This window comes from Leucoraja erinacea, chromosome 31 (assembly GCF_028641065.1).
Source record: "Leucoraja erinacea ecotype New England chromosome 31, Leri_hhj_1, whole genome shotgun sequence".
Classification (NCBI taxonomy): Eukaryota; Metazoa; Chordata; class Chondrichthyes; order Rajiformes; family Rajidae; genus Leucoraja; species Leucoraja erinaceus.
The window spans coordinates 9,754,684-9,767,548 of record NC_073407.1 but is presented as its reverse complement, the minus strand read 5'-3'; the positions used below and the strand labels follow the sequence as shown (position 1 = coordinate 9,767,548).

General features: G+C 45.2%; 1 protein-coding gene across 6 annotated transcripts in view; it reads left to right on the top strand.

The window, feature by feature from the left end:
• Nucleotides 1-12,865, top strand: part of rc3h2 (ring finger and CCCH-type domains 2) — a 101,099-nt gene that overhangs the window by 72,433 nt on the left and 15,801 nt on the right. For all 6 annotated transcript variants that reach the window (XR_008725948.1, XM_055659886.1, XM_055659885.1 and 3 more), the window contains 2 exons: nt 9,215-9,311; nt 11,660-11,735. Coding sequence is in view for 5 of the 6 variants with exons in the window: in XM_055659886.1 (XP_055515861.1) it covers nt 9,215-9,311; nt 11,660-11,735 (173 nt within the window). In the remaining variant the exon portion in view is untranslated. The remainder of the gene's footprint in view (nt 1-9,214; nt 9,312-11,659; nt 11,736-12,865) is intronic.

Genomic DNA, 12,865 nt, shown 5'->3' with positions numbered 1-12,865 from the left:
GTGGCCCTTTTAATAAGGGAGGGAATAACGGCAATAGAGAGGAAGGATATTGCGTTGAAGGATCAGGATAGTGAAACAGCTTGGGTACAGATAGAGAATAATAAGGGGGAAAAAACACTAGTGGGTGTAATTTATAGACCTCCAAATAGCTGTGACGCTGTTAGTCAGAACATAAATCTGCAAATAGTTGACGCATGTAAAAAGGGAACTGCTGTAATCATGGGGGACTTCAATTTTCATATTAATTGGGCAAACCAAACTGGGCAGGGTAGACTAGAGGAAGAGTTTATAGAATGTATTAGAGACGGATTCCTAGAACAGTATGTCACAGAACCGACAAGGGGGGAGGCAATCTTGGATCTGGTCCTGTGTAATGAAGCAGGATTAATTAAAAATGTCATAGTTAGGGACTCGTTGGGAACAAGTGACCACAATATGGTCGAATTCCATATTCAAATAGAAGGGGAGCAGGTTGAAACTCAGGCTAGGGTGCTCAGTCTAAATAAGGGGGATTATGAAGGTATGAGGACTGAGCTGATCAAAGTTGACTGGGATAGCAGACTCAAGAATAAGACGGTACATGAGCAGTGGTGTACGTTTAAGGGTATACTGTATAACCTTCAAGAAAAATTTATTCCTATGAAGAAAAAAAGGGGTAAGGGTAAGAACAGTCAGCCATGGCTCAGTAAAACTATAAAGGATAGTATTCGGCTGAAGGCAAGGGCATATAAGGTAGCCAGAGATAGTGGGAGGGTAGTGGATTGGGAAGCATTTAAAGGTCAGCAAAAAATAACTAAGAGATTAATTAAGACGGGGAAAATAGACTATGAAAGGAATTTAGCGAACAACATAAAAACTAATAGTAAGAGTTTTTATAGCTATATAAAAAGAAAAAGGGTGGCTAAGGTGAACGTTGGTCCATTGGAGGGTGAGACTGGAGAGTTGTTGGTGGGGAACATGGAAATGGCAAAGGCATTAAACGAGTATTTTGTATCAGTCTTCACCATAGAAGACACAAAAAATATTCCAACGCTGGATAAACAGGGGGCGGTAGGAATGGAGGAGCTAAATACTATATTTAGATCACCAAGGAGGTGGTATTAGGGAAATTAATGAGACTGAAGGAGGATAAATCCCCTGGGCCTGATGGATTACATCCAAGGGTCTTGAGGGAGATAGCGGTGGGGATTGTGGATGCATTGGTGATAATTTTCCAAAACTCCCTGGAGGCAGGAACGGTCCCAGTGGATTGGAAAATGGCCAATGTAACACCTATATTTAAAAAAGGAAGTAAACAGAAGGCGGGTAACTATAGACCGGAGAGTATAACATCGGAGGTGGGTAACAATGTTAGAGACAATTATTAAAGAAACACTAACGGGGCACTTGGATAAACATGACTTCATCGGACAGAACCAGCATGGTTTTGTGAAGGGGAAGTCCTGTTTAACGAATCTGCTCGAATTCTTTGAGGAAGTAACAACCCGGGTGGATAAAGGGGAACCGGTGGATGTGGTATACTTGGACTTCCAAAAGGCTTTTGACAAGGTGCCACATAAGAGACTATTGCTAAAAATAAAAAATTATGGGATTGGGGGTAATATATTAGCATGGGTAGAGGATTGGCTAACAAATAGGAAGCAGAGAGTGGGGATAAATGGTTCATACTCGGGATGGCAACCGGTAACTAGCGGGGTTCCGCAAGGGTCGGTGCTGGGACCCCAGTTGTTCACAATTTATATAAATGATTTGGAGGAGGGAACCAAGTGTAATATATCAAAATTTGCGGACGATACAAAAATGGGAGGAAAAGTAGGGGATGAGGAGGATAGGAAGAGTCTGCAAAAGGATATAGATAAGCTAGGTGAGTGGGCAACAACTTGGCAGATGAAATTTAATACTAATAAATGTGAAGTCATTCACTTTGGGGAAAAAAAATGATAGGGCAAGTTATTTTCTAAATGAGGAGGAGCTGCGTTGTAATGCAACGCAAAGGGATCTAGGGGTATTAGTACATGAATCACTGAAAGTTAGTATGCAGGTGCAGCAAGCAATCAGGAAGGCCAATGGAGTTTTGGCCTTTATTGCTAGGGGGATTGAGTATAAAAACACGGAGGTCTTGCTGCAGCTGTACACAGTATTAGTGAGACCACATTTGGAATACTGTGTACAGTTCTGGGGTCCATACTTAAGAAAGGATGTACTAGCCCTGGAGGCAGTGCAGCGAAGGTTTACAAGATTAATTCCTGCAATGAGGGGATTGACATATGAGGAAAGGTTAAGTAGGCTGGAACTCTACTCTTTGGAGTTTAGAAGAATGAGAGGCGATCTCATTGAAACATATAAGATCGTGAGGGGCCTTGATCGGGTGGATGCACCGAGGATGTTCCCAATGATCGGGGAAACTAGAACTAGGGGACATAGTTGCAGAATAAGGGGGAGCTCTTTTAAAACTGAGATGTGGAAGAACTTCTTCACCCAGAGGGTGGTTAATTTATGGAATTCACTGCCCCAGGGAGCAGTGGAAGCAGAAACTTTAAATATATTTAAGACTAAAATAGATGGTTTTTTAGCTGCCAAGGGGATAAGGGGCTACGGGGAGAGGGCAGGGATATGGACCTAGGTATGGTTAGTATAGTAAGACCTGAGTGATCTCCTGGACAAGTGTCGATCGCCTAGATTGGGGTCGGAGAGGAATTTCCCGGATTTTTTTCCCGAATTGGACCTGGGTTTTTATCCGTTTTTTTGCCTCCCCCAGGAGATCACGAGGTTCTTGGGGTGGAGAGGGGTGATAGCGGTATAAAGGGGAGGGTAGTGTCTTGTGTTCTGTGTCTTGTGTCTACTGTTTGTGGGTAAGTGTGTCTGTTTAGTGTTCAGCCATGAGCGAATGGCGGTGCGGGCTCGATGGACCTGGTGGTCTACTCTCGCACCTACTTTCTATGTTTCTATGTTTCTATTTAAAGGCCAGTTGAAAGTAACAGCATAAATAGATAATGGTAGAGGAGGAGTATGGTATGCTTGCCTTCATTGGTCTGGGCATAGAGTATATGTGTCAGGAAGTCATGATATAACTTTAATAGGACTGGTTAGGAGTATTGTGTGCAGTTCTGGTCACTGAAAAACAGAGGAGGTGAAGCTTTGGAGAGTGTGCAGAAGAGATTTACCAGAATACTGCCTTGATTCAAGTATACAGTGCCCTCCATAATGTTTGGGACAAAGACCCATCATTTATTTATTTGCCTCTGTACTCCACAATTTGAGATCTGTAATAGCAAAAAATCGTATGTGGTTAAAGTACACATTGTCAGATTTTATTAAAGGGTATTTTTATACATTTTTGTTTCACCATGTAGAAATCACAACTGTGTTTATACATAGCCCCACCATTTCAGGGCACCATAATGTTTGGGACACATGGCTTCATAAGCGTTTGTAATTGCTCAGGTGTGTTTAATTGCCTCCTTAATGCAGGTAATGCAGAGAGCTCTCAGCACCTAGTCTTTCCTCCAGTCTTTCCATCACCTTTGGAAACTTTTATTGCTGCTTATCAACATGAGGACAATGAAAGTTGTGCCAATGAAAGTCAAGGAAGCCATTATGAGACTGAGTGTGGCGCCATCTTGTCTCCAAGCCATTTGTTCTCAAACCTTTGATTATCGCGCTCGAACTTTCACGTGATCTGTGCCGACCAATCACGCGGTAAAGGGGGCGGACGGTTGGTGAGATTTGAGAACAAAGGAGTTGAAGGTTAACTGGTGTGCTCACAAACTACAGCAAGGATTTTGGTTAAATATATTTACTGAATGCACGTGAGTGCCGGGGATGTATCTATTAATAAAGACACACAGTGTGTACACAATGCCTGGACTTCTACAGTGGTGACACCGATGATCCGAAACGGCTTATTTTGGATTTTACCATATTTGCAGCCGACAATCTAGACCAGCATAATGCAGTTTCCATCAAACTGTCCATTTTCTGGACATCACAGCCCCACCTGAGGCTCGAACAGGCTGAAGCCCAGTTCCCCATTTGACAGATTACTGCCGATGCGACTAAATACTACTATGTGGTCAGTGCTCTGGATCAGGACACTGCCGGGCACCTAATCGATTACCTTCGCCAGCTGTAGGCAAGTACGAGGGCCTCAAAATGCACCTTTTGCGCACTTTTGGTCTCAGCCGCCGTGATAGGGCAGCCAAACTCCTTTACATGGATGGCATCGGCGACCGCAAGCCGTCCATGCTTATGAACGAATTGCTCGCCTTGCTGAACTGCCACGAGCCCTGCCTCCTATTTGAACAAAGTTGCCTGATGACGTTCGCCTGCTCCTCGCGGATGAGGATTTCACCGACGGTGGCTGTGACAGGCGAAACAGCATGGTGGCGCCACCATCGGTCGGGTGTCGGCGGTGCCTCGGCGGGTTCAAACGACTGGTCCCAGCCTCCACCAAAGTGAGGCCGGCCACGAGCGATGCCAGCAAAGGTACGTGGTGTACTCCCACCAAAGGTGGGGTTCTGAGGCCCGCCGATGCCAACCACCCTGTGCGCATCCGGGAAACACCTCAGCCGGCCTCCAGTAGTGGCTACTGCGGCCGGCCAGAAGCATCGCCTCCTCTACACCTGGGACCGTCATTCAGAGCGGCATTTTCTTGTGAACACGGGAGCAGAGGTCAGCGTTTTTCCCCCCCCATCGGGAGCTGACACTCCTGCAACATCAGGACGTACGTAGTCTGCACGATCCCACTCACTTTCGACTCCTGTCATTTCATCTGGCCTCTCACTATCGCTGACGTCGCCCAACCGCTGCTGGACGGTGTTTTTCCTCTGGGCACACTCCTTGCTGGTCAACATGAAGGGATAAGTCTCGTCCATTCTGAGACCTTCAATTGCCTTGCGCCACGCTGACTTGACTGCGCTGCATCTCGGCTCGGTGACCCTCCGATAACGAGTACGCCCGAATCTTGGCCGATTTCCCTGACATCCTAACCCCCCCCCCCCCCCCCCCCCCAGTTCACAACGGCCAGCCCCAAGCATGGGGTAAAGCACCATATCCCCACCACCAGACCGCCACTCCATGCACACGCACGCACGCAGGCTGGCCCCCGACAAGCTCCAACTGACCAGGGACGAGTTCCGCAGGATGGAGGAAATGGGCATTGTGCGCCACTCAGACAGTCCGTGGGCATCTCCGCTTCACATGGTCCCCAAAGCGTCTGGGGGCTGGAGTCTCTGTGGGGACTACCGCCATCTGGTACCCTGTCCCTCACATCCAGGACTTTATGGCCTATTTGGATGGTGCCAAGATATATTTTCCAAAATTGTCCTGGTGCGTGGCTACCATCAAATTCTAATCCACCTGGATAACATTCCCAAGGCAGCTATCATCACCCCTTCGGGCTCTTCGAGTTCCTGCGGATGCATTTTGGCCTCAAGAATGCTGCCTAGGCTTTCCAACGGCTCATGGACATGGTGGGCCGCGGGCTGGATTTCCTGTTCGTTTACCTTGACGACATCCTCGTCGCCAGCTGCTCTCGCCAGGAGTACTGTGCACACCTCCAGCTGCCCTGCCAGCGGCTCAGCGAGCATGGCCTGGCCATCAATCTTGCTAAGTGCCAGTTTGGCCTCCCTTCCATCAGTTTTCTCAGTATGGTGCTGTCCCGCACCCGACCAAGGTAGAGTCTATTCGCCAGGTTCCCAAACCCTATACGGTGAGGGGACTTCAAGAGTTTGTCGGCATGGTGAATTTTGATCACTGTTTCGTGCCAGCAGCTGTTCAAGGTCCAGGCCAGCAAGCAGAAAGACCTTGTTCGGGACGATGCAGTCCCGACCGCTTACAACAATGCCAAAGAGGTGATGGCAAAGGTGACGATGCTGGTCCACGGGCCAACGCGCCGACCACTCTCATGGTTGATGCATCTGGCACAGCCGTGGGCGGAGTGCTGGAACAACTGTAATATGGAAGCTGGCAGCCCCTAGCCTTTTTCAGTTGTCACCTGATACCTCCCGAGAGAAGTACAGCGCTTTTGATCGAGTGCTCTATGCGTTCTACCTGGCCATGTGGCATTTCCGCTATGGGGTTTCACTTCTTTCACCGATCACAACCCACTCACGTTTGCCTTTGCAAAGGTGTCTGATCCTGATCATCTCGGCAGCAGCGTCACTTGGCCCACATCTCTTGAGTACACGACATGCGTTCAGCACATCGCAGGCAAGAGCAACCATGTCGCAGATGCGTTGTCCCGCACCACCATCAATGTCATCCACGTTTTGGCCCCAGGCATTAACTACACGGCCCTGGCGGCTGCACAGCGGGAGAATGAGGAGATGCTCGCCTACTGCACTGCCATTTCAGGCCTGTTGTTTGAGGATGTGCGATTCGGGCCCACTGACAGCACACTCCTTTGCGACATGTCTACTGGACAGCCAAGACCCATCATCCCCACAGCTTGGCGCCGCCGGATTTTCAACATGGTTCATCGTCTGGCTCGCCCATCCGTACGAGCAACAATGGTTCTGGTCGCAGCCAATCAAGTTCATGTGGCATGGGTTGCACAAGCAGGTCGGCAACTGGGCAAGGGCGTGCATCCCCTGTCAAACTTCAAAGGTTCAGCATCACATCAAGGTGCCCTTGCAGAATTTCGCCCTGCCACACCGGTATTTCAACCATATCCATGTCAAAATCGTGTCACCCAGCTTCTCAACATTATGGACCGATCACGAGATGGCTGGAAGCCATCCCGCTCTCAGATACCTCCGCTGCAACGGGTGCACGTGCCCTCACTGCCCACCGGATCGCCCGTTTTGGTGCACTGGTGGACCTCTTCCGACAGAGGTGAGCTGTTCACCTCCGAGTTGTGCTCAGCAATGGCCCGGCTGCTTGGCGCTCAGCTGAACCCCACTACGGCCTACCACCCGCAAGCCAACGGCATAGTGGAGCATTTTCACCGGCACCTGAAGGCATCCTTAACAGCACGGCTCACGGGCCCGGACTGGATGGACGAGTTGCCGTGGGTCCTGCTGGGCATACCACTACCTCGAAGGAGGACCTGGCAATTTCCTCAGCCGAGCTGGTGTACGGCGCCCTGCTTACGGTCACAGAGGATTTCATCCCGGTGGCACAATGACATCGGGAACCGCTCATAACCATGCTGACGCGCCTCCGGGAGAAGGTGGGCACGCTCTCTTCTGTCCTGCCGTACATCCCACCACGTACATCCCACCCGCCCTCACAGACTGCCAGTATGTTTTCCTTCACCGCGATTCTCACCGTACGCCACTACAAAGGCCTTTACGAGGGACATTTCCGGGTACTGCAACACAGCACCTCGACTTTTATAATCAACATGGGCGGTAGGCACGAGACTAGACCATGGACCGTCTTAAGTCGGCACATTTGGACATTGAACAGCCAGTGCAGGTGGCACAGATGATCAATGTCCAAACATCAACTGTTTGGAACATCATTAAGAACAAAGGGAGCACTGGTGAGCTAACTAATTGCAAAGGAACTGGCAGGCCAAGGAAAACCTCCACAGCTGATGACAGGAGAATTCTCTCTCTAGTAAAGAAGAATCCCCAAACACTTCTCCGACAGATCAGAAACACTCTTCAGGTGTCAAGTGTGGATTTGTCAATGACCACAGTCCTCAGAAAACTTCATGAACAGAAATACAGAGGCTACACTACAAGATGTAAACCACTAGTTAGTCGCAAAAATAGGATTGTCAGTTTACGGTTTGCCAATAAGTGCTTAAAAGAGTAACCACAGTTCTGGAAAAAGATCTTGTAGACAGATGAAACAAAGATTAACATATCAGAGTGATAGCAAGAGCAAAGTATGGAGGAGAGATGGAACTGCCCAAGATCCAAAGCATACCACCTCATCTGTGCAACCCGGTGGTGGGGGTGTTATGGCCTGGGCATATATGGCTGCTGAAGGTACTGGCTCACTGATTGATTATACAACTGCTGATGGTAATAGCATAATGAATTCTGAAATGTATAGACCCATCCTATCTGCTCAAGTTCAAACAAATGCCTCAAAACTCATTGGCCGGCGGTTCATTCTACAGCAAGACAATGATCCCAAACACTACTAAAGCAACAAAGGAGTTTTTCAAAGCTAAACAATGGTGAATTCTTCAGTGGCCATGTCAATCACCCGATCTGAACCCAATTGAGCATGTCTTTTATAAGCTGAAGAGAAAACTGAAGGGGACTAGCCCCCAAAACAAGCATAACCTAATTATGGCTGCAATACAGGTCTGGCAGAGCATCACCAGAGATGACACCCAGCAACTGGTGATGTCCATGAATCGCAGACTTCAGCAGTTATTGCATGCAAAGGATATGCTACAAAATACTAAACATGACTACTTTCATTTACATGACATTGCTTTGTCACAAGCATTATGGTGCCCTGAAATGGGGGGACTATGTATAAACACAGCTGTAATTTGTACATGATGAAACCAAAATGTATTGAAATGGCCTTTATTAAAATCTGACAATATGCACTTTAACCACATGTGATATTTTTCTATTACAAATCTCAAATTGTGGAGCACAGAGGCAAATGAATAAATGACTGGTCTTTGTCCCAAACATTATGGAGGGTGCTATATTAGCTATGATGTGAGGTTGAACAGACTTGTATTATTTTCTCTGGAAGACCAGAGGTTAAGAGGAGAGATGTGAGAAGTACATAACATTACGAGGTATAGATAGATAGAGTAGGCAATCGGAACCTTTTTCCCCAGGGTGGAAATATCAAAGACTAGAGAGCATTGCTTTAAGGTGATAGTTTAAAGGAGATGTGTCAGGCAACTCTTTTTTACACAGAGTGACGTGTGTGTGTCTGGAACACGCTGGCAGGGATGGTTGTGTAGGCAGATACAATAGCGGCTTTTAAGAGGCTTCTAGATAGGCACATAGATTATGCAAAGAATGGAGGGGTATAGATCGTGTAGGGAGAGGAGATTCATTTAATTTGACATCATGTTTGACACAGACATTGTGGGCCAAAGGGCCTGTTTCTGTGTTACGCTTTTTGATTTGTGTTCTGAAACAAATCCAACAAATGTGACTTGGCATGCTGAGTATTTCAAACATTTTCCCTTTTTATATTGCATTGTTTTGAGAGGTCAACCATGGATTTCTGATAGATTAAAAAAACTATGTACATGTTGGTGAAATTTGCATCTTTTTCACAGACTATAGTCCGCATGTGAGTCACGCTGATTCTAGTAGCTGGAGTTCTCAAGTCCTTTCATATGGATCAAATTCCACTACTGGTCAATACTTAAACAGGTACCCTGAAATACAGTTAATATAAATGATGTCTATTTTGTCTTTCATATTGCCACTTTAACTTGTGAATGAATATGTGATCACTTTGTTTTTAAAATGCCACACCTTTTTTAATAAAAGGTTTATAGGCATTTTAAATAACTTATTTGACTTCTAAAAGCCTTGTTTCAAAACCCTTATTGTAAAAAGTAGCCTTATTCATAATGCATAGGAGAACTTGTAACAATTTTCCATACTATACATCCAATCTTTTTGGTTTGGATGTAAATTATAGTGCAGTAATTATTCTCCCTGTGTGGGTACTAGATGGAATAATGATGAGCATCTTTGTCAAGAAACACTGAAATATATCGGTGGTTTCAAAACGGAAAGCAGTAATTGGGTATTTTCCCTTTTCCTTTTTCTCTTTTCTCACTTTCACCCACACAAATTTGGATGACTTTGGAAATAATGGAGGAACACATCTGATGGTAAATTTGTGTGAATTTGTATGAAAATTTGCCATAAAAATGGTGTAAAAAACAAACTGCTGCAGGAACTCGAAGAATCAGGCAGTATATGTGGAGGGAAATAGACAGTTAATGCTATCCTTCAACTGGACTGAAAGAGTAGATTGCCGATTAAATTTGGTGTGGGCGGGGGGGGGAGGCAAGTGCTGGCAAGGAGTAGAGGAAGGTAGAGTCGGGAAGGATGGAGCTAGCAAATGAGAATGATGGGCAGAGACTTGGAATGATGGAATCTGATGGGAAAGGGACATGGAGCATGGAAGCAAACAACAGAGGACGGAACCTTTTTGGAGGAGTGTGTGGGTGATGGGCAGAAGGTAGAGGTGGGGTAGAGGAGAAAAACTGTACTATAGACGGCTGGGGAGAGGGAAGCAGAGGTTGGAACAAAGTGTGTGGAAGGATCTGGGTACATTAGGAGAGCAAAAGAGACAGAGAACCATAAATGAGAGTTCAGTGTTCATGTCTTTGATTTGTAAACGACCTGGAATATGAGGTTCTGATCCTCCACTTTACGTTTAGTCGTTTAGATAGGAGACGGCAGAGGACAGACAAGTCAGTGTGGAAATGGGGAGGGGAATTAAAATGGTGTAAAACAAGGAGCTCCAGGCGTCCATGGGGGGACACAGAGCAGGTACTCAGCAAACCGCTTGCCTATCCACATTTATACTCACCAATGTAGAGGAGATCACGTCGAGAGCACCGAATGCAAAAGACAAGGTTGCAGAAAGTGCATATGAATCTCTGCCTCATCTGGAGGGCTGTTTGGGTCCCTGGATGGTGATAAGGGAGGAGGTGGGTCAAGCTTTACACATGTTATGGTTGCAGAGGGAAGTGTTTGGGGAAGGGGAAAGATCAGAAACCCAGGTAATTATGGTGAGAGTAGTCCTTGCGTAAAGCAGAAATTGGCGGGAAGGGGTAGATGTGGTAGGATCAAGTTGTAGCTGGCAGAAATATCAAAGTATGATGTGCTGAATGCAGAGGTGCATGGGCTGAAAGATTAAGACCTATGGTGCTCCATCTCCCTTTGGTCATAGGGGAGGTGAAGTGAGAACAAAATGGAGATGTGGGTGAGGGATCCATCAATCATGCTCTCAAAAATTGTATTTATTATTTAGTAAATTATTAATAAACTAGAGTCTTTTTAGGTTGATATTTTTGACATTGTCCACTTTTATTGTTATTGAGAGTCTGGGTATGATTTGCTGTCATGATAGAAAAAACAGGCTGTTTGTGGCACACAGGAGTATCCTTAAGTGGAAAAATACTCATCTGATTTTGATCAGGCTTTAATTAATTGCATTACTACAGATCTTTCAGATATATGCATTGTGGCTTTCCCTTGTGATATTGTTTTCTTTCACAAATTAACATTGTTGAGTGGTGTATATGTATGCTTTCTGTGATATGGATTAGCACCTCTCAATAAAAGTTTTTTAATCTGACAAATTTGAAACAACTAACTTTCAAAATTTTGTATCAAACAGTTTGTACAATGTATTGAAACTAATCATTGATTCACTTGGTAACTTGACGTCCATTCTATGCTTCAATGAAGACATAAATTCAGAAATAAAATGGTATGTCTTAAATATTTTTGCAACTTTTAAGGTTTCCTTCGGGAAGCTGGGCAGAATACTTTTCCCATAATTCTACTACACTACACTTAGGAGTTGTGCAAGAACTCCATGACGTTAAGAAGATCATGGGTTTTTTGCACCTTTTTTATTTGGTCATGTTGAAAATTGTGTGTTATGCTCTTGAACCCATCGTACCTCCAGTATATGATGCAGCTGGTTAGTATTATTGAAGACTTTGGTTCATATTTGATATTTACTTTTGCAGGAACAGATTGATGGATATATCTGTCCATAGGCAACATCCTAATGGTGGAGATCAATTAAATGTTGAACTACACCAGGTAAGGAAGTAATAGCCACGATCTTGAAATTTACATCTTAGAATTCCTCTGCATGAAATCACTTGCTAATTTAGATTCTAGAATTATTATTGTACATGGGATAACTTCAGATAGACAATAGACAATAGGTGCAGGAGTAGGCCATTCGTCCCTTCGAGACAGCACCGCCGTTCAATGTGATCATGGCTGATCATCCCCAATCAGTACCCCGTTCCTGCCTTCTCCCCATATCCCCTGACTCCGCTATCTTTAAGAGCCCTATCTAGCTCTCTCTTGAAAGTATCCAGAGAACCGGCCTCCACCTGAGGCAGAGAATTCCGCACTCACAACTCTCTGTGAGCAAAAGTGTTTCCTCGTCTCCGTTCTAAATGGCTTACCCCTTATTCATAAAATTCTTAAGATGTAATCACTTCCTTGAAATGTGTTCATTATTAGGAAAGAATTTGCCATTATAATTATGTCAAAAAAAGTATGTTTGTGTGGATTTATAATGTATCATTTTCCTCCGGAGAATTGTGGTCTTTGTTTTGCTATTCATTTTAAATATCACATTTTAATGATCTGTTCTACAGTACATGTGTAATGCCACTTACATTGCCCTCCAGAATGTTTCTGACAAAGGTCCATTATTTATTTATTTGCCTCTGTACTCCACAATTTGAGATTTGTAATAGAAAAATCACATGTGGTTAAAGTGCACATTGTCAGATTTTAATAAAGGGTATTTTTATACATTTTGGTTTCACCATGTAGAAATTACAGCAGTGTTTATACATTGGGCTGTTCCCCCCCCCCCCCCCCAATTTCAGGGCACCATAATGTTTGGGACACAGCAATGTCATGTAAATGGAAGTGGTTATGTTTAGTATTTTGTTGCATATCCTTTGCATGCAATGACTGCTTGAAGTCCACGATTCATGGACATCACTAGTTGATGGGTGTCTTCTCTGGTGATGCTCTGCCAGGCCTGTATTGCAGCCATCTTTAGCTTATGCTTGTTTTGGGGGCTAATCCCCTTCAGTTTTCTCTTCAGCATATAAAAGGCATGTTCAATCAGATCAGGTGATTGACTTGGCCACTCAAGAATTGGCCATTTTTTAGCGTTGACAAACTCCTTTGTTGCTTGAGCA